General features: G+C 38.3%; 1 protein-coding gene across 1 annotated transcript; it reads right to left on the bottom strand.

Annotated features, from left to right (window-relative positions):
- Nucleotides 1–354: 354 nt before the first annotated feature.
- On the bottom strand, nucleotides 355–23,089 carry DNAAF10 (dynein axonemal assembly factor 10). Its single transcript, XM_045979807.1, has 8 exons — nucleotides 22,802–23,089; nucleotides 13,977–14,077; nucleotides 11,824–11,954; nucleotides 9,185–9,286; nucleotides 7,273–7,388; nucleotides 6,205–6,339; nucleotides 3,474–3,571; nucleotides 355–1,239 (listed from the first exon to the last, which is right to left on the bottom strand). Exons 1-8 carry the CDS (start codon nucleotides 22,982–22,984, stop codon nucleotides 1,032–1,034), a joined length of 1,074 nt encoding a protein of 357 aa, XP_045835763.1. The 5' UTR covers nucleotides 22,985–23,089; the 3' UTR covers nucleotides 355–1,031.
- Nucleotides 23,090–23,257: the final 168 nt, after the last annotated feature.

The following is a 23,257-nucleotide window of genomic DNA, read 5'->3' as shown; positions in this document are numbered from 1 at the left end:
GCAACCCCCAGTCTGTTTTGTGAGATTAAGAGTCATTTATGGTTTGTCTCCCTCCCAATCCCATCTTGTTTCATTTACTCTTCTCCTATACCCCTACCCCCCCATGTTGCTTCTCCATGTCCTCATATCAGGGAGATCATATGATAGTTGTCTTTCTCCGATTGACTTATTTCACTAAGCATGATACGCTCTAGTTCCGAGGGAGGGTAGGCTTAAGGAAAGTGAGTGCCTCCGAGCTAAGTGAAAGATCTGGGGAGCATTAAAGAAGCCTACTGAATGAAGAGGTTTGCAAAACAAAGATGCGATGGTGTTGGCTTTATTACTACTGTTAAATTAACAGAATCAAAACTTCCATAGATTTCAAAAACAAATTTATTCATAAAATATATGAAAAGATTTGACAACAAATAAGGCTAGAAAGCCTCCATAATCTTACACATCTCAACATCACTTACCAGTCAATAACCAGAAGTCTAATGTGACTCCTATTTTTTTAAGTAAAAAGAGATCATTGTAAATATTCATTTGGTAAATAAGATTTCATTTTAGGAGTTATACAGCTGAAAACAGTTACCCAGATCTAGTCTGACCATGCCATTCTGGGATTTTAGAAAGTAATATTCTTGACAGAAACTTACTGACACTGAAATCTCTCAAAATATATTTATGAAGTTAATTCACAGTACTTTTAGAACTATTTTAAACCAAGTGTTACAGTAAAATATGTAACTCTGGGGATAAAGAACAAATTTAAAATACAGACAAGTATCAACTTCTTCTTAGAAATGGAGGGAAGACGGACAGAGCTGGAGACAGTGGTGTCCCACTGCAGCAAACCAGTTCTGAGTCCGGTCGCTGGAAGACAGCACTCTGTGTTTCACACCCACAGAAAGGCTAGTCTGGACGTTGGCATCCGGGCCTGTTTTCATCAGTCAAATCCAGCTCTGTTCAGTGAGGATCAGAGGATCCCAGAACATGTCCTAAATACTAGGAGTGTTCCTCTGGAAGGTTTCAAGTCCTAAGTCTTCAGATCAAATTTTATGGAGTTTTGTAATAATCAATACTCTTACCATTTGATCAAAGGAACTACAGATGCAGAGACCCGTTTTATCTGGACTCCAGTCCAAACTGGAAATGGGCTGAGTAGACAAGGTGACATTCTGCAGAAGGCTGACGGAGCCCGCAACTCCCATCTCTACTCCCTCAGAATCTTTCTTCGACCGCTGAATAGGGTATTCACTGCGAACAAGGCCAGAGTAGTAAGGAGGGAAATCTTAGCATTCTCCACTGTGTTTACATGCATATAGTCCAGTAGCTCTATTTTTACTTCTATGTTGATTACTACAACTGATAACTACTTAAAGAATCTTTCTAATGTTGTTTTATACCAATAAAGAGAATATATGGGTGTGTGTGTGTGTATGTGTGTGTGTTTCAAACACACACACACAAAAATCAGCATGTTGGGGTCCATTCATTCAAAAAACAGTTTCTGAATTAATTAGATGAGATGCTCTAGGAACTCTTGTGTGCTCAGTAATATAATTTAACTGCACTACTACCAAGGGAGACTGGCAAATGGAAATAAATAAAGCTAAGTATCATTTTACTTAAACCAAATCTCTTTTGCTGGTATAATACTCTGACAGCAAATCTCCAAACCGGTTTGAAGATAATACTCGCTATCCGTTCTGGTAAGGATTAAAGTTCATACTGAGATAGCTTCCAATTTCTAATTCCACACAAGGCCCCAGTCATCAAAAATTCTAGCTGTAAACGTGTTTGCACATCACATGCAATACAGCTCCACATGTGGATTACAAAGAACACGGGAACCAGTGCTTCAAGGAAGCAGCCTAAGGAGTTTGGTTCCCAGGCAGAATAGTGATGTGCTGTTGCATGGCTTAGCTAAGGACACAGGCAGAGCCTAATGGGGAGTGCAGACTGGGTTAGAAGAAATCAGGGAAGGACAATGGGCAAGATATTAAGAAAACAGTAGTTACCAAATGGTCTATCTACCCGGCATGCTCCCAGAATTCTTAAAACGTTTCCTCTGCTTTTTACTCACAAAAACTATACAGTGTTGATCTAATGCATTCAATCTGGTTTTTTTGTTTGTTTTTTTCTGTCAGCTAGATCCCTAAATGCCTTAACACTTTTCAAATGTAGCCCTGTTTTTCAGCTTCCCTGCTAGCTTCTAAAAGGAGCTAATAAATGGACATGTATTTTGCAAATGTGAGAGTCCCAGATATCCTGAACATGGTGTTTTTCTTCTTCCTTTTTTTTTTAAGATTTTATTTATTTATTTGTCAGAGAAACAGGCACAGCAAGAGAGGGAACACACAAGCAGGGGAAGTGGAAGAGGGAGAAACAGGCTTCCCGTGGAGCAAGCAGCCCAATGTGGGGCTCGATCTCAGGATGCTGGGACCATGACCTGAGCTGAAGGAAGAGGCCTAACGACTGAGCCACCCAGGCGCCCCTGGTGTTTTTCTTCTTATATCCTTAACCAAGCTTTATTTTTGAAGTATCTTTCATTTGCGGGCTCGTGTTGTTAGGTTTTTTTTTTTTTCCCCTTGAGTGATGAAAAAGAAATACCATTCACTCCCATCTTTTATCGCGCCTTTTAAATGAGCAGCTGACCTCGTACATGCCACCTTAGGGACTTGGGATTCAGGGCACATCTACAGCTGGAACTGAGGCAGCCTACAGCACACAGAAAGCAAGCTCAATGACCAGGCTTTTCCTGAAGACACACTGGGGCCTCGGCGCTCTTCTGGTTCTTTTATTACGAAGGTATCTGAACTTGGGCAAGTGCATTATCAGGATCTAAAATTAAGAATTCCAATCCCTGGGGCTCCTGGGTGGCTCAGTGAGTTAAAGCCTCTGCCTTAGGCTCAGGTCCTGATCCCAGGGTCCTGGGATCGAGCCCCACATTGGGCTCCCTGCTTAGCGGGGAGCCTGCTTCCTCTGCCTCTCTCTCTCTCTCTCTGCCTGCCTCTCTGCCTACTTGTGATCTGTGATGTCGAATAAATAAAGAAAAAGAATTCCAACCCCTTTCTTATTCTCTAGAGGTAGTGCTGTAATGACCAGATGGTAATATTTCCAAAAAGCCTTCAGTCACATTTTTCATATCAAAACAAAAAAAGACAAAAACAACAATTTCAATAAAAAACCATGATTTTAAACCTATGAAAAGAATGATTCCTAAGGTACCCTGATATATGGAAGACACAACTACAATGACAAGTATATGCAGTGTGTCAAAAGAAAGTTAATATTTACTAAGTGTAAAGTAAGTACATTAATGTTTTAAAAAGCTGACAAAAATAACACTTATGTAATACCATTTAATTTAAAATCATTTCAAAATGAACTAAGTCAAAGGAGGAAGGAAGACAACAAAGTTCAATCCAATCCTACTTTCCTCCCACCAGTAACTTAAAAAGCAGCAATGTGCACAGGCAGAGACTTACTACTTCCAGAGGTGAAGGCTGCCGGCGCCTCCAGCTGTCAGAAAGAGCTCTCTGTTCTGTGGCAGGTGTCGGACCTGCCACACAGTTGATTTATGAGCCTACGAGGAGGAGAGGCACATAACTAGTTTTTACATTTATATGATAAACAAAGACTGCCCTAAAAGAGAAACTCTGTAAAAAAAATTTTTTTACTACTATAATTTCAACTGTTATAAAAGTAAAGTATTTCTGGCACATCTCTTTGTAAGGAATACAGAGATTTATAGGAGTCCATCACAAATGAAGAAAAGCATCATTTTTCTTTATTGCTTTATGAAACAAAGTTCTACTGGATTAAAAAATGTTAGATTAAAAGTCCATATAAGTTTATAGTACCATATAAATTATGCAAATAGATTTTTACACATTTAAGTATCTCTAGCTCACTCTAAGAGAGAAGAAAAACTCGAAATGCAAACACATATACTTCCTCCTAAGGGGAAAAAAGGGATACTGAATTAAAAAAAAAAAGAAAGAAAGTAGACTTTATTTTTTATGGTAGTTTCAGGTTTCCAGCAAACTGAATGGGAACTACAAGAAGTTCCCATACATCAAATTGAACTTTAACTTAAAATTCCCAGAACCTTATCTTTAATTTATACCATTTGACCTGTCTAGTCTTCAAAACAGGGATCACAAGACTTATAAATGGTGTTTAAAGCCATAATAAGCCAGGGTCTTTATCAGTCACGTTAAACTAAGAGACAAAAATGGCAACTGGAAGGTAATAGCTTGTTAGCACCTCGACAACAGCTAATAAATCAGTGTTAATGGTGTAATATTCACTATAAGGAATTTGAGAGAGAAAGAGAGAGAGAGAAATGGAGGGAGGCAGGGAGAAGGAGAGAGAGAGAAATGGAGGGAGGCAGGGAGAAGAAGAGAGAAGTGGAAATGAGGGAGGAGAGTCAGATGGTGGGAGATAGGAAAGATTCTGTTTGCAGAGACAGTGAGACCAACTAGATCTAAGTCATTCTTAGATACTTCACATTTCAGTGAGTGATCAGTCTTGGCATTTGACTTAATAGTCTTGTAAAAGGATTACGATTAGCAGATTAAAATCCCATATCTCAAAATATACCCTTTAAGTGTATAACACTCCTTAACTGAGTGGGTTCAAGCTGTTAAAACCTATTTCAATTTTAAACTTCTCTTTTGATTCTGAAAGCTGATAAAAAAAAAACAAAACTAAAAAGCAAGAGGAGACATGACCTCTCAAAATATATTGGATGAAGGGCGCCTGGGTGGCTCAGTTGGTTAAGCATCTGCTTTTGGCTCGGGTTATGATCCCAGTGTCCTGGAATCGAGCCCTGCGTTGGGCTCTCTGCTCAGCAGGAAGCCTGCTTCTCCCTTTCCCTCTGCCTGCTGCTCTGTGTATTTGTGCTCTGTCAAATAAATAAATAAAATCTTAAAATATATACTGGATGAGAAAAGTGTTATAATTGTATAAGGGATAATTTAACAAAGTGCTTTATATTGTTTGTAGATACATAAGTATATTCTGAAATAACAAAGGCAAACAATATTGCAATTTATAGCTGCCTTGTTAAGAATTAGTTCATCAGGCAGTGACAGCAATTTATATGCAGCAATAATAATAATTAACGGTAATAACAAGGCAAAATAGGAAGGTTTGAGAAGTACTACTGAATCCACAATGGAAGGGGAGAGAGCAAGAAAGTCAATTTTTATTTCCTGAGCAACTTATATATTTTTTTAATAAACTTTTTTTTTAAAGATTTTATTTATTTCACAGACAGAGATCACAAGTAGGCAGAGAGGCAGGCAGAGAGAGAGGAGGAAGCAGGGTCCCTGCTGAGCAGAGAGCCCAATGCGGGGCTCAATCCCAGGACCCTGAGATGATGACCTGAGCCGAAGGCAGAGGCCTTAACCCACTGAGCCACCCAGGCACCCCGCAACTTATGTATTTTAATCTTATAGAAACTACAAATCTGTAACTGATCTTTACTTTCACATTCAAGGAAGGTAGAGTCATATTCCCAACTCGCCTCTGGCCAACAACAGGGTGTTTCAGCTTGAGTCTGACACAGTCCTTACTGCAGGTTTCATCATAGTTTTTTCTTTCTTTAACCAGTATTTTCCCTGTGCTCTGCTTTCTTCATCTATTTTTGAGGTTGTAATACCATATGTTTCCTTCTAAGCTACCTCAAATACTTCGGGAATAAGGTAATATATATATATATGTGTAAGTGACTGACTGAAGAATTTTTTTTGAACCTACTATGTGTCTACGATTGATGCTTTAAATAATTTCACTTAATATAGCAAACCAGAATATAAAATGTGAAGAAATGACGTAAGGTATATATGTTGATATGTTCTGAAAAGTATGTAGATACTAACACAAATATTATAAATTTATTAGAAAACACCAGGCTAGATTTTGTTGATCTAATTCTTCGCATCAGCTAGTTGTCTTGGGATTGTTCCTAAAGTACGAAGTAAGATTCTTAGCCAACTGAGGCCTTTATTATAATCAAGAAATCTAAAACTGATAAACTTTGAGAAAGTACTCTCTGCGCAGAAAAACTTGTCAAGTTCCCACAAGAATATATTAAAAATAGCTCCTTTCATATAAAGACCTGGAAGGAACCTTGGTGACTAATTCTATTTATTAGTCTAAAACAAGCTATGAACATTCCTGTTCATAGAAAGACATTTCCCTCATATTTACCTTCTCTGAAACAGAAGCAAAACCTTTCGTTGGATGCTGTGTTCTCATATCAAAAACATGAAACTTTCCTTCCAGTGATGTAGCTACTAACTTATTCATACTTATGTCTTTTCTGTCAAACTCCAAGCTACATACCTGAAATAGAAAATATTTATTATTGATAGCCTAATAATTATTATTCAGGAGACTCTTTTAAACTAAGTAAAACAACTTTAAAAGTACCAGCTCATGTGAAAGCATTTAAATAATCACTTTATCTTTTGAGGATCAATACATCAAATACTTTTTTTTTTTAAGATTTTGTTTATTTATTTACTTGTCAGAGAGAGAGTGAGAGAGCGAGTGAGTGCGCACGCACGCACAAGTAGGCAGAGGCGGAGAGAGAAGCAGGCTCCCTGCCAAGCAAGGAGCCTGATAACGGGACTCGATCCCAGGACCCTGAGATCATGACTTGAGCTGAAGGCAGAGGCTTAACCAACTGAGTCACCCAGGCATCCCTCAAATACTTTTAACTGAAAAAATTTCTTCTTGGTTCATAGGATCAACAAACCATTTTGAGTTCCCCTGTCTAGAAGATTAATTTGGAAAGCTATATAATCTTCTATTGTTGTTACATAGTTATTTTATATAATGCAACCAAAGCTAATTTTAGAAAACAGGAAGGAACCACATTCTTTACTAATGGTATATGGTATACGACTCAGGACCCCAAAAATCTCAAAGTACTTGGGGAGGCTATTACTATTCAGGCTTTCTAATATTAGCAGGAAAAAAGGCCTCTTACTAGCTCATTTTAATATCACACTGCATAGCTACAGGGGTCCACAGATAGGCCACAGGGACTGGTGACTCACCAGATTGTCATACCACATCTGAGTATGTGTTCACTTTCTGAAGAGACGCTCCATGATTTTCATTAAGTTTTCAAAGGGCTCCACAGGCCCAAAAGTTAAAAACCACTGGCAGAGAGGCTGTACAAAATGAATCATTAGAGGCGCTCTCCTTATGAAATAGTTCAGAGGTGGACACAAACATGCTCAAGCTATAAAGCAACCAAAAATACCTTACCCCATTTTTTATGTTTGTCTCCCACCGCAACGACATATTTCTGAGATCAAACAGTTTGATATCCCCATTGTCATAGCCAGCACAAACAACACGTTCCTCTTGATTATAAGCATTGCCTGGAAATCAAGATACATTGCAGATCTGTACAAATGCTCATTTGAAGGCTGCTAAAATAATGTTATAAAACAACACATACAGCTTGTACCAAATCACACACACACACACACACACACACAAAACCACACTAGGCAGAATCTCATTTTGCTAATCCTGACAGGACATCCAGATTATTAAGTTGGTTATCTAACATTGTTTTTTATTAAAAAAAACTCATTTGCTGAGATTCTCTATTGAAGGGGTAAGTGAAAGTGTTCACTGGAGTCTAAGTTCAAAGCAAATGTTCTTTCTCTACCATATTTGCAGACTAAGAAGTCTCGAGATTCCTTCTATATTCATCCACACGTCTTGTGAACCTTTTATCATTCCTACCCTGTACAATAATTAGTGTGGATATCATGTCCTCTTTACTAAACTACAAGGTTCTTTTTTTTTTTTTTTTTAAGATTTTAGTTATTTATTTGACAGACAGAGATCACAAGTATGCAGAGAGGCAGGCAGAGAGGAGGAAGCAGGCTCAGGGAGCCAGATGCGGGGCTCGATCCCAGGACCCTGGGATCATGACCTGAGCCAAAAGCAGAGGCTTAACCCACTGAGCCACCCAGGCGCCGCTAAACTACAAGGTTCTTGAGGCAAGACTAGGAATCTCTCTCACCTTTGCATGTCCACAGTATTCTGGACATACTTGACATTCATAGAAGAGTAAAAATAATGGATTATTTTTCAAACTTAATGTCCCAAATTTAAAACTGCACTTATATCCCTTAGATCAAAGATGAAAGGCATTAATGGACCCACAGGTAATTACTTTTTAATTATTATATAAAATTTTAGATGATGATTCTAAATACAAATCCTGAAATTTCTCACCAAACTGTACATGTGCTAAGTTTATATATTATTGTTCATAATGTACAAACACAGGAATTCCCATACAAGAACTTGTTTTTTTTGTAATTGGAAACCTAAAACTTTCCTCTGATTACAAAATACTGCAATTTTAAAATAACGTATGAAAGTTAAACAGTTCACATATACTGTTAAATCAAATTTTTAATGTCTGTTATCAACACAGGATTATACTAAGAAAAAGAAGAAAGAACATACAGGTTTCAAACTAAGTATGACCCATATCCTTTAGTAGCAAAAATTATTTTAATTATGGCTCTCAGTAAGAGATACTAGGATACACATCAATTAGTCCTACAAAGTCAATATTCATTTTATGTATAGTAACAGAAGAACACATTTATCAAATTATAACAAATAATTCTGTAATGGCATAACTACGTTCTAGAAAATAAACATCTTCTGTGGAGCATATAATGTAAGATTTGTTAGGTTACATTCGAGCATCTAAAACTCTGCTTGGCTCCATTAATGGCATTTGGCTAAACTAGGTCAACATTATCTAGTTAAATGGAAGTATGTAATAGTAGCAAATATTTTTGAGCACTTAATAATTTAAGAACAATTCTAAGCACTTTACATATATTAATTCATTGAATCCTCATAATACTATTAGGTAAATTCTATTATTCATTCCACTTTATAAATGAAGAAACTAAGGAACAGAGAAGCTCGGTAAATTGCCCACTTCACTCAGCCAAGAAATAACAAAGCGAGGATTCAAACCGAGGCCCCAGAGGCTGACATTAACCACCACCTCTATTTGCCTCAATAAACTATCAGAATAATCCACAAAACAGAGTGTGATGAGACTATTGGGAATTTCTGGAAGCACTGTGCTTTTTACCATCTGATACCTCAAATGCAAGATTCTTCAATAATTTACCGAATGCCACAGTCCAACAGTCTCTCTTGTTTTCTCCTTGTACAGGTTCCATATTAGCAACAGGATCATCTTTTTGTCTTGGGTCCCACACCTTCACAGTTCCTGTTGTGCATATAAGTGAGTTGGCAAAATTCAATAGTGATTGATGACATTTCTCTTCCTATGACTTCCTGTGTATATGGCCATATTACAGATAATATAACACTTAAAAATATTCATATATTTCTGACTTTTACTTGGTCAAGTTGTATTTAAAGTTTTTTTTTTTTTTTTGAAGACTTTATTTATTTATTTGACAGAGATCACAAGTAGGTGGAGAGGCAGGCAGAGAGAGAGAGGGGAAAGCAGGCTCCCTGTTGAGCAGAGAGCCCGATGCAGGGCTCTATCCCAGGACCCTGAGACCACGACCTGAGCTGAAGGCAGAGGCTTAACCCATTGAGCCACCCAGGCACCCAGGCAAGTTGTATGTAATATCAGAGATACAACCCATATGTTACTGTCAGACTTGATTTCCAAGTTAATAGATACACAGAAAAGCCAACAACTGTTCTGAAGTTACCAACAAGGTATAACTGACAAGGGAAACATAAATGTTACTGACTCAGATCGTCTTTCTTTGAGTCTAAACCTAATGTACTACTTATTTAGAAGAGTATCAGTGTTATCTTAATTCTTTTCCATACTACCATATAATCATTGGCATTTTTCTTATACAGATGAACAAACTCTAATTTTTACATTTATGATTTCTTATATGGGGTTTTAGAAGAGTATCTCACATACAATTAAGTTTAATTTCCCTGTGGCAGTAGAGATGAGGGAAATATTAAATAAAATTAACACATATTTCTTCTCATTGCTTCTCCTTTTAATGCAAACTGCAGGACTACTAACTAAACTCACCACTGCCTATGAGAAATACAAATGCATTTAATAAAATGGCTAAAAGACAAGTACTTAAGAGAGAACAGGATAAGGGCGAAAAGTCCTTAAAAGAGATAATAAACTCAGGAAAAGGGGAGATACCCCACTAGATTTATCTCCAAGGATAAAATAAAGTCGGTCATTAAAAAGGCTACTTTAAAGAGAATAAAATGCTCACAAATGTGACAAGAGGTTATTATATTACGCTAGAGGGTTCATACAAATTGATAAGATGCATGTGAAATTTGCAATAGTTAAATGAGTAAAGAACATAAACAGAAAATTCACAAAGCAAAACTAACTGAAAAATAAATGTAGAAAGAAGTTAACACAAATTGGAATGGACTACTATTTTTATCTATAAAATTAGGGGAAAAAAGGAAAATCAATGCTGGTAGGATAGACTGGAAATCCACCTCATCTATCATAGCTCAGAATGGACATGGATACTTTGGAAAGTCTGACAATAAATTCTAAAAATCATAAAGTATGCTTATTCTAAAAAATTATATACATGATGATACTCATTCCCTCATGATTTTATAGTCACTCTCCCAAAACGATAAACAAAAACTTAACGCAAACTGAATGCTTAACAAAGACATAGTTAAGGACACCTGTGATACATTCATAGGATAGAAAATTACAGTCATCAGAATGGTAATGATGGAAACAGCAACATTCGCATATGACAAAACACAAAATAAAAAAGACAAAAATCATATCCACAGTGACAACTATATAAAATGGTATATAAAAGACTGGAAAGGAAAACAAATCTAAGGGTTATGTTACTGTGGTAGACTGAATGCTATTTTTCCTCCCCTATTTCAGATTTCTTCTATTTTTAAAAGGAATAATTGATTTCTGAAACACGGATACTCTTGAATAACTATTAGAAAAATATATCTCACTTCTTTTAAAACAATTTCCTCATGGTCTTGAGCAGCCATTAAAAACTAGCCAAACCCACTAAGGTACCAAATTTTTTATGTACCCATCATGAAGCAACAGATTCTGACTCCTCTTACAGTCATTCAGAACATCTGTGAACACCAACAGACCTGGCCTCTGTTAGTCACCACAGGTAGAAAAGTAGAGTTCGTGCCCTTGGATCTTTCACAATGCTCAGTGGAAGGATCATAGAAGTTTGATGTTCAGCCAGCTGTCAACACGATAATTTTCAAAAGTACTAATTCTACTTTTTAAAAAAAGAAAGTGAGGGGTGCCTGGGTGGCTTAGTCAGTTAAGCATCTGACTCTTGATTTCAGCTCAGGTTATGATCTCAGAGTCATGAGATTGAGCCTGGGTTGGGTTCTGCATTGGGCATGGAGCCTGCTTAAGATTCTCCCTCTCTTTCCCTCTGCCCCTCCCCACCACCCAAAATGTGAAAAGCTGCCACCCACCTTATATTGTCAGCTGTCTCAAAAACCTGTAAAGAAATTTTAAATCTTTCAAAGTTCATAGGAAACTATGATTGTTAGGATCTGAACTAGCTCAAAGCTAAAATAGTAAGTGCTCTGCCTCTATCTCAAAACACCCAAAAGTCTGAGGCAATTGAGGGATATGCAATTAAACTTGCCTGTTAAAAAAGTACAGTTAGATTTAGGGAGTCATGGCTACCAAAGAGGATTTCCATAAGAGAAGATGTACTGTTGCACAAAGATTTATCTAAAGAAAAAAATTTTTGAAATACAAAGAATACTTTAACTTACCATCTCGGCTGCCAGTCACAATTTCTGGTGCGCCTTCCCCAATTCCCAGTCCACCTACACCATCTATGGTGTTTATAATTTCCTTATGGCCCTTTACTGAATATACTGGGATCTCTGGAGCTTCCAAATTCCTAGACAACAGAACACAGCTTCTTACTTACTCCAAACATTTAGTGCACTACTGAAATTTAAGAATGCATACTGTACTTAGATTTTTGTTTAAAAATAAAGGCTTTGCTGTGAAGCTAATTTATACATTTACTTCCAATATTCTCTCTCCACTTGAGCTTCTTTCAAGCCCTCAACGAGAACTGTCATAATTCTACTTGGACTCTATGTCCTGAGCCCATTTAGTGACTCTCAGAGATAATCTATCTAGGACCTTTGCACATGACTTACCAGACAAGCTTGATAATAAATGCAGATTTGTGGGCTCCTCCCCATATGTAATGGATGAGGAGCCCCAAATCTGCTAACCGTTGGGGTCACTGAAATCTAATAATCACTACTTTAAACAGAGAGTAAATTCAAAGTAATTTAGAATGCTTTTCCCAAATAGGTCTTGGAAGTCTGATCTTGAGATCTTTTGGAAGGATAAAATATGAGTCGTGTTTACTTTGTATACATTTCTCCCTTTATAATGTACTATTTTCTCACTAAATTCCATACTATTTTCCTCTCTCTACATATTTTTCAGTGTATCATCATGCTGGTCAAAACAAAGGCAAGTGTGTCTAACTGCAGTTTAGTTAAGAGAAAGGAACACAGAAAAGTTCCCACCACAAGGGCCTGAATCTACCCAAGATGGCAGGGTGATGAATGGCTCAAGTAGGTTATGTTAATATACCCCTTCACCTGTCTCCCTTTTTCTACTAGAGCTTGTTGCTATCCATGAAATGTAATCCTACCTTATTACTAGGCCAAGATTTATTGGTAAAATCTAGCTAATTAAAATTTCAGGTAGCTCAACCTAGTTCAGAGACACTGTTTATCTTTGTAGCATCATTGTGAAAGAATCAAGACTAAACAGGGCTGAGATTCTACTTAAAAGAACTGTTTTACTGTTTTTACAGACTTTAAAACACTGCTTTTTATAACATGAAATTATAAGACTTAACAATGAAAATCAGTCAGTAATACCTGTAACTATACTAGGGCACTCTATTAGGAAGACAGTCAAGAGTTTATATTTTTTTGCATATTCTTATACTGAAACATGTTATTTTTAAAAATAACAATCAGACTCGCCTCTCCCCATTTCTTTGAAAGAATATGACACAGCATATAAGAACCAGTGTATTCTAACAAATGCAAACTTAAGTATTTAGCAGATAAAGCAAAGAGAAGTTAAAACAGAGCTTCATTCTGTTTTATATTGTGATAATAAAATAAATATGTCAGAGTAATTCAATTACAAAGCAACAGATTCTAAGTGAGAATCAAGAAAAGTCACCTTCGAAAACACAAGGCAGAGACAATCGTTTCTTTCTAGAACATTACTATATATACTTTACACAGTTAAAATAAGAGATATTCTTGAAAAGTAATTAAGGAGAAATATCAATTCCTGCAAATTAGCTTAAATATGAGGAAATAACTGTAGGTAGAACATGAAAATTACAAACATTTGGCATAATTACAGTTTTGTTCATTTATAACAGATTTATATTAATTTGTTCAACAGATGTTTTCCTAAAAAGTTGTGCTTAGATGTTAGCTAAAGTATTAAAAAAATTTTAATAAATTGAGGATTCTACATTAAAAAATTAAACAAAAAAAATTCAGTAGATTATTCTGTAATGCCAATTGTCCTGTTGATATGTTAACAATATCAAACTTCTCTGTGTTACACATGTGTGGGGAAGAGCCTTTTATATACCCTTATAAAGTATTAAATGCTAGCACCAAACAGCTGGTGTGGAAATAAATACTGGTAACGCTATGCAAAATATCTACAGAAAAACAGTATTTTTAAAGGGGTTTTGAATACAAAATCTAAAAATGTGTATTCAAAGACAATTCTTGCATTTTTATAAATAGCTAAAATTGAACAAGAAATTTTAAAATTAGAATTCTCTCTTTCAGAGGAAGAGCAACAAGACTATCAAAGGAATAGCCTACCTCATGTCTTAATATTGATTAAATAATCTTACCATATATGAAGGTTTCCAGCAAAATCTCCAGTAGCTAAATATCTCTGCTGTAAAGATGTCGCACCAAATGTTCCACATTTAATGGGTTTGGCCTTTTCAATCTTGACAGAAGGGAGGAAGAGAGGATACATTATTTATGTAAGCAGCTATTTATAATTCATGATATTTATGGCTCTATTATGGAACTTTAATAAGACACATAATATAAAAAGCAATTAAAACATTTTCTGATCAAAATTATCATGCATTTCCTCTAGTCACTTTCCTATAGTTTAAAAGTATGTAACTGTCAAAGAGAATGAGTTTTAATTTTGCCTTTCCTCTCATCTCACTAATGAGACATTCAAATGCTGACAAGTATACCATCTCCATTGGTTTGCAAATATGAAAATTTCAACATTTAATGTGCCATTCTTCTTTAAGATCCTCAGCAGAAATGAGAACATAATGAAGATATTATTCTTTCCAGATGGCTACTGGAACAAAAATGTTTATGAGTCTCTTATAGTTTTCCCTGCAGGACCCTATAAACCGAGAATGTTTATGTCCTTATTCTCTCTGGGACCTTATCAAAGCATAGAGATTTGTATACATGTGAGTACCAAAGGCACTGCTATTGGTATGGATTAGCCAATATTTTGATGTTTCTTTAAAAAGCAACTGCTCCCCGTATTGCATATAATCACAGTAGTAAAACAACTATAGACTGATGTACTATTTAGTTAATGTGGCTTATGGAAATCATGTATAGACCATATCACCGAAAGGGTCCTCGGAAATGGTATCATTCCTGCCACAAGCAAAGAGCTTGAAGCATACAGCTTTATACATTTATACAGCTTTATACATTTGCCCAACTTGGGCATTCAGCGTTTTTAATGAGTTCCTACTAAATGCAAATCAATGGACTAGGCAGAATAGGATACAAACATGAAAGAGACTGGCCATGCCCTCAAGAAGTTTACAGTCAAAGCATCAGTACGTCTCCGACTCCTCCCACATACACCTATGCATTATGCTACTCTCATCTACGCCCACACCTCTGTGGGGCTTCTGCTAATCTTCTACTTCCTGATGCTTTCCATTTGTCTGCTGCCCCCGCTCACCCTGACCCCACCTGCCCAGGCCACTGAAGTCCCTCCTGGAGTGTGCTGCTGCCTTAAACCCTTGGAACTCTGGGCAATGCGGAACCAGATGAGGCAGCTACCTGATGCCTGCTGACACCATACTCTAGCCCTATATCCTCCCATTTACTGCTGGCCTCAACAGGACAAAACTATTCCTCCTATTTAATCTCTTCTAAACTCTAAGTTTTGGGGCACCTGGGTGGCTCAGTGAGTTAAAGCCTCTGCCTTCAGCTCAGGTCATGATCTCAGGGTCCTGGGATGGAGCCCCGCATCGGGCTCTCTGCTCAGCAGGGAGCCTGCTTCCTCCTCGCTCTGCCTACTTGAGATCTCTGTCAAATAAATAAATAAAATCTTTAAAAAAGAAAATAAACTCTAAGTTTTGTGTGTACAAAAGTAATATGCGTTTGATAAAAATCAAACAAAACAAAACAAAAAAAAATCAAGAAGTGAGTTTCCTTTCAATTCTCCCCGGTAGTAATCCCCATCCTTCTATCCTTTTTCTACACATTAACAAGCATACGTAGGTTTGCTTTAATATAAGAAGGCCCATAATATATTTTCATTTCACTTTCTTTTGTTTTGACATAACAATATCTGAATATACTTTTTTCTCTCCACAGAGAGCTCCCGTTTCTAGATTTCTTCTTGTAACCTTTCAGTTCTGAGCCAATCTGCATCCCTCCTACTGGGTTTAGCCTATTTCATATAATTTAAAAAATAATTTCCCTGACACTTCCAGTGTTTGGCTGAGCACTTCCATACAGAGTAGACACAGCAATTTTCAAAGAAAAAGAAAAGAAAATTCACTTAACACAAACTGTAAACTTTTCTTTCCTGACTCAAAAGATACGATTATATGGTGCAGGGCTTTGGAAACTCCCAGCCTGTTGAGCTTTCTCACTGTTTGGGAGAAATTAGAAAGTTACTATGTAGCCAGGACTACAAGAAAGCATTCACAGCCTCCTTGGAATTGCCCAGTAATCAAAAGCAGTCATCGATGATAACATGGTTGTAAAAGACCACACTGATGTGAAGCACAAAATCATAGAATCGTATTTTTCTTTGTAATACATATGTGGTCTGATAGTTCAGTTATTCAGAAAACTGATATTCATTTCAGTTACTTTTCCAAGTTTATAAAAGTTATCTTACAATGCAGCAACACTAAGAATCAAAATTTTGTCATTTTAACAAAGTAGTTTCCAGGGCACCTGGGTGGCTCAGTGGGTTAAGCCTCTGCCTTCAGTTCAGGTCATGATCTCAGGGTCCTAGGATCGAGCCCCACATGGGGCTCTCTGCTCAGCAAGGAGTCTGCTTCCCCACCCCCCCACCACCACCTGCCTCTCTGCCTACTTGTGATCTCTGTCAAAAACAAAACAACAAAAAGCCAAAGTAGTTTGCAACAACAGATCACTTATATGCTCCCCACCCTTCACCTCCCCTAAATAAAAGTAACTAAAATTATGTATCAATGGTGATATAGTCCTTAATCACAATTTCTAAGGTTAAAGTAATTCAGAGTTCCAGCTTATGCCAACTGATGAAATAGAGACCAACTCCTTCCTCCATTTGTCTCACACTGGACCTGGGTGCACCAAGCAAGAAGTCACCAGTCATAGTTCCCACAGCTGGAGGTACAGGATGAAGACGGGCCTCTCAGGTAAGTAGCGGGATAGACAGGAACATGGTTCCAGGGACTCAGGGGATTTGCAGCTGTGGGGAGGTTGCATCATGTATTAACTCTCCAGGAAAATTCTTCTCAGAGACCTGGGAAGAGCAGTCTCCCATGTTCTCCTCTTCTACCACCTAAAGCACGCTGCTTCCCACAATTCCACTATCCCCTGGGGTCTCTGATGGGGTATGTCTTCTTCCTAAGCCACAGGAGAGTTTTACCTTCAAAGCTAACCTCTACTTTTTAGTCCACTAAAAAGTGTGTACTTTAGTACACACATAGTTCTTTGAAGACTAGTAATAAAAAATTGGGAAGCAAAAACTTTCCTTTGTTGTTATTTTTTTAAGATTTTATTTATTTGACAGAGAGAGACACAGCGAGAGAGGGAACACAAGCAGGGGGAGTAGGAGAGGGATACACAGGCTTCCCGCCAAGCAGGGAGCCCGATGCGTGGCTTGATCCCCCAGGGATCACGACCTGAGCCCAAAGCAGGCAGATACTTAACCGACTGAGCCACCCAGGTGCCCCCTCCCTATGTGATTTCTTTATCTAACATTCACCTTTTAACCATTTGGAGCAGAGAATCTCAAACCATGCTCTTGGAACACATCAATCTTCTGGTACCAACATAAATTTACACACACACACACACACACACACACACACACACACACACAAAACAGCTAATGGATATGTTTTTCTCAAACTTATGTTTTCTTGGATATTTTTTAGCTTGCCTATTAGAAAATATTAGCAAATGTACACCAGTAAGAAAACCTGGAAATGAAGATTTTAAAATTTATGTATGGTTATTTCATGTGATATAAAGACCACAGTATGATAAAATAGCCAGATTTTTCTAGTGGAAAACCCCTTCTTTGTAAGGAATTGGAACTTATTATTCCAAGGTTTTATGGAGTTCCAAAAACAGCACCACAATGTTCAGACGTTTTGGCTCCTGAACACATCTGAGAATCCCTACCTTAAAAGGAAAGAAACCAAACAGAGAACCACTCTATTACAGTAGATCCTATACAAGATATTTCCATGTGTCATTGTGCAAATTCTGAAAGTCAGTCTTTATTGAAATATAATGGAATGAAATAAAATGCACCTACATTTAGAGTGTCACCAAGGCCTGTGATAGACAAAAGATACAAAGCTCTTTGAAATCTTGCCTTGATTCTCTGGCCTTATTTCCTGCTTCTCTCCTCTCTACTACACTCCAGCCACATCTGCAGCTTTGTTTTTTGCTCTTCAGAAACAATGAAGTCAATTCTACCTCAGGACATTTGCATTTATTATTACCACTGCCTGAATTGCTCTTCCCTCGGATCATCATGTCTTCCTTCTTCTAATTCAGATTTCAGTTTAGATGTCACCTCCTTTAAGAGACTTTCCGTGCTCCTCCATTCTGAAGTGGAACCCCTAAATCACTATCACTCACCCAGTCTAACCTTCTTTATTGCATTTACCAATAAAATTATTTATTCAATTCTCTATCCCCGTCCTTTCTAGAGTGAGTGCCATGAGAATGGGACCTTGTCCCATCTGTTAAACACTTTGTAGGTGGTCAACATTCGTTGACTCAAAGCATAAAGTCAATCTCTCATTCCTAGTGCTGGGGAGAGAGAAACCATTACTGAAGTCCATATTCTCATTTCTCCCACGTTTTCACATGACACACCATATAGTTTCTGGTGTCATTTATATACAATGATGAAAACAGCATCCATATATTGAATACATATATCAGATATGTTCTAGATGGCTAGGCCATCCCTTTTCTTCCTAACACAACTGCAAGCAAAGTATTTGGAACACTCCTTTCCAGATGAGGAAACACGTTCAGAGGACGGGGCTTGCCCAAGGTTCCTAGAGCCAGGAAGACTCCAAGCTCTTTATACGAAACTAGGCTGCCCCCAGATCTACATGTAAATCAATTAAATAAAGTTTAGTATGTAGCCCCCATTCTATAAACCCAAGAGTCATTAGAAGTACCAAAGAAATGTTCCAACCTTGAAATGGATTGGTGAGGGAAATGGTATAGTCACGAACTGAATCTTTCAGATTTGTGTCCTTCAGTTTTTACCTTGATTCTTATCTTTACAAGATATAAATATATGGTGTTTATGCTTCCCTCATGTTTTTTCTCCTTATATCAAAGAAAAATAAAGAGATTTATAGATAGTAGTAGTCTGCTGTGCCAAGAGTCAAACTCAACTCAAAATATAAGAACATCAAAAAAACCTCAAATGTATAAACATCTTATCATCTGCAGGACAGTGAGGACTGCAGTTTGCTGAGAAGGGCTGAGCTCTGCTAGCAAATGGTCTTACAGAAGCAGAGGTGTTTTCTCTTTCTAAGATATTCATGGAAATCATAATAGCTTTTTTTAAGAAGGGGTGCTGGAGTGAAGCCAACTCTTTATAGTTAATAAAAAGGCTCCCTCCCTATCTGTTAAATACTTTATCTTTGAAAAGAAAGATTTTAAAAATCCAGTGGTTACTTAAATTTCTCTTTCTGGGGAAAAAAAAAGAAAAAAAAAAACCTGGCTAAAAAGATTTTATAAAATGTGTTCCACATGAGCACCTGGGTGGCTCAGTGGGTTAAAGCCTCTGCCTTCCGCTCAGGTCGTGATCCTAGGGTCCTGGGATTGAACCCCACATCGGGCTCTCTGCTCAGCGGGGAGCCTGCTTCCCTTCCTCTCTCTCTGCCTACTTGTGATCTCTGTGTGTCAAGTAAATAAATAAAATCTTAAAAAAAAAAAAAAAGAAAGAAAATTAACTTTAAAAAAAATGTGTTCCACAAAAAAAATTTGGTATATATTAACAACTTTTGCTGTATGACACATCATAGATGATCATTTTGGACCTAGCTGTTGGTTCTCTTTGCTACAATAAGTAAACATGATTAAGGGAGCCCATGATGGATAATTCCCATGAGAGCTATTTTTGTTCTGTCTGTGGGTGGGTCTAGTACAGCCTGTCAGTATTTCCTCCTCCATATCCCAGTACTACTTTAATTAACATTAAAAGGGTTAGTCAACCAAATGGTAACAAACACTGAACTCCGTGGCACAGGGACTAAAAAAGGAGAAATTTATTACCTTATTATTTTTACAGTATAAACATCCACAACTGTGATTCCATTTTTCAGGGCCATCCCTCATCCTCTATGCCAATTAGAGAAAAGCTGCCCCTTATAGGATGAGGAAGTCTCACATTTGTCAAGTTTGATGAAAACGAAACGGATTTCAGCTTTCCCTGGAAGCCTGCAACCCTGTGTGTGGTGGAGCGAAGTGCTCAGCTGTACATGAAGGCCCTCACTCCCTGTCTGTCCTTAGTAACAAGAGAAGGCAGCCGTCAATGAAGACCTATTTGCTTCCTTCACACGTTTCTACCTTGGATGCATGAGCTGTGGAACACATGACTTGAGGTGGTTCCACAATGAAGAACTAAGTATTTCAATAATTCATCTAGCCCAATGGTAGTCAACATTGGTAGTTGTTAGATTCACCTCGTTGAAGTTTTAAAAATACTGTTATCTAGGCCTCAGTCTAGTGTAGTTGCAAGAGTCCCACTGCAGGGTGCCTGGGTGGCTCAGTCATTAAACATCTGCCTTCGAGTCAGGTCATGTTCCCAGGGTCCTGGGATTGAGCCCCACATGGGGCTCCCTGCTTTGCGGGAAATCTGCTTTTCTCTCTCACTTCCCCTGCTTGTGTTCCGTCTCTCGCTGTGTCTGTCAAATAAATAAATAAAACCTTAAAAAAAAAAAAGTCCCACTGCATCAGAATTCCTTAAGATGGGACCAAGGCATGAGTATTTTAAAACACACACACACAACAGCAACAACAGAACAAACTCAGCTGATCCTGATGCACAGTGAAGGTTGAGAATCACTGAGCCTATATTAAACTGATACCCTTTTCCACTGCACTGTCACAGCCAAATGTAACCTAAGTTCTTAAAGGTGTTTTTGCATTAGTTTTATCCTCTCTTTAGACAGGAGGCTCTTTAGAAGAAGAAACTCATCTTTCAAGTACATTTTGTCCTTCTTTAACATAGTATTTTGAAATAGTAGGTTGCCAATAGATAGAGACAAAGGGCACTACTTCACTTTGTGGAACAAGTGTATTCCTGAAATGTACACAAATTATATTTTATTTTTAAAAAGTCACAAGTCTGTAAATGTTCTCTGGTGAAATTTGATGGTATTTGGTATTTGTTCCTAATATGTACCTGTCAGTTTCTGTCTGCTATTCCAATGTTTCCCATTTGTTCAAACCCTGATGCCAGTTGATTAATGATCAATAAGCCAATATTTAAATTTCCCAAGTTACATCCTTACACAGATATACATTTACTCTTTCTTTTAACAAGCAATTTATTGAATGGCTGAACCTTACAAACCACACTAACAAAAGACACTATCCTTACTCTCCAGGAGCTTACAATCTAATTAGAGATAAATGGGACACAATTACATACTCCTGGAGCGGATAATAATCACCAAAAGGATGCGTGTAGAGAAGTTTGTGTGGAGATCAGAAAGGAATTTCCTAAGTCAAATAATCTCAATTGGACCCTAAAATAGCAACAGGTGCAAAGGGGCTAACTGGGGTGCAACCGAAGGCAAGGTAAAAGAGAATAAGCCATGTCTAGGAACTCTCGAGTACCTGGCTAGAAAAGACAAACTGAACAAGAAAACTGGCACTCAGAAATTTCAAGTGAGATGGGACCTTATAAACCTTCACATCCAAGCTTGCCAAACTGTATTCATCCTTTATCTACCAGTTTAATGCCTATCTGGTCCAAGCGGACTCTCTCCATAGTTCTAAACCCTGGAGTTCTCAGTCTTCTCTGCTGTCTGTTAGAACACTAAATACTTATGACTGATCACCTGAAATCGATGCATTTAAAAACAAGTGTAAGAATGTTAACATCTTTATCCTCTAATTCTTTCACTAATGATCTTCACTAAACGTGTGAACCTGATCTTGCCACACCCAGCTAAAAGTCCTTCAGTGATGTACCATTTAAAAAGGAGTAGATCTTTTAAATGACCTACAGACCTTGTAAAGTCTGCTCCCTTTCCGGAGCTTCCACTGATGATGCTGTTTTCTTTGGAAACCACCTCGTCTACTCCTAATGTAGCCTCCTCGTTAACTTCTACTCACCCCAAATCTGTTTCACTCTCACAGAACCGTGTTACTTTACGTTAGAGAATACATCTCAGTTTGTATTTATGCATCGTCGGTTTATCTAACTGATTCGCTCTCCCACTAGAAAATAAACTCCATGAGACCGGAGACAGTCTCATTCACATGCCTGGGATTGCTAGGCAATGAACTGGTAACTTGTTGAAAGAATAAATGGTTACAGGGCACCTGGGGTGGCTCGGTCGGTTAAGCGTCTGCCTTTAGCTCAGGTCGTAATTCCAAGGTCCAGAAATCGGGTTCCACATCCGGCTCCCTGCTCCGCTGAGAACCTGCTTCTCCCTACACTTCTCTCTCCTCTGTTTCTCATGAATAAATAAAGAGAAATATTTAACAAATAATAATGAATGGCTGGGTTGTCTCCTCCAACTACAGTGCCGGCATCCCGGTGCCTGCCTTGTCTCTGCTTATATGAAAGAATATTTTACTATTTACTATTTATATTATTTAAATAGACTCTCCACAAACAACTGCCCACCGCCTAGAACCTCGAATTTAGATACGAAGTCTTAATGTCACTTCCCAGAGACCTCGTGGTGGAATGGAAGAGTGGCTGCTGGAAGGGGCCAGCAGGGAGATGAACTGACCAGCCGAGAATTCAGGACTCGAACCAAAGCCTTTTACGTCGGAAGTATTCCTCAATCTGCGATCACCTTCGCTGGTTCCGCGCAGCTCGAGCTGTGCTTTTGGCAGACGCGGGACGGAGGCTGGGGCAAAAAGAAATACAAACTCCCCCCACCCCCGGATCCGCACTCGCCCCCTCACCAACGGCAGATCCTGGAACTGGGCAGTCTCGCCCGGCACCCACCTCCCGAAGCAGCTTTAGGTCGCCGTGCTGGATCTCGTACAGTTGGATGACACCGGTGCCCCGGGCGAAGTTGCCCATGGTCACAAATTTGGCGCTGCATGGCACCCATTTACAGTCAAATACCGTGTAGTTGAGGCCCTTCTGGATATGGGCGATGATCTGAGGTTTCTCGAAGGCCGACATGGTCCTTACAGTTTCCCCTCCAACCACCAGCACATCCAGAACCTGACGAAACACTAACCGGGAAACCAAACTCCAAACATAGACGACAGTTTCCCCACGCCTCCCACTTGCAGTAGTCGCCCTGGTCGCCCTGGCGAGCTGGTTTAGTTGTCTCAGATAATGCCTGATGCGCTACTGAAGTCAAGCCGATAGTTCTTCACTGACAGCACAAACTTACTCATCGTCTTTACCTACTGCCATTCCCGCATATACATATTGGGATGGCAATTGCTT

The sequence above is a fragment of the Meles meles genome, chromosome 15, assembly GCF_922984935.1.
Source record: "Meles meles chromosome 15, mMelMel3.1 paternal haplotype, whole genome shotgun sequence".
In the NCBI taxonomy this organism is placed as follows: domain Eukaryota; kingdom Metazoa; phylum Chordata; class Mammalia; order Carnivora; family Mustelidae; genus Meles; species Meles meles.
The sequence above is the reverse complement of the archived record's forward strand: the minus strand, read 5'-3'. Positions and strand labels throughout refer to the sequence as shown.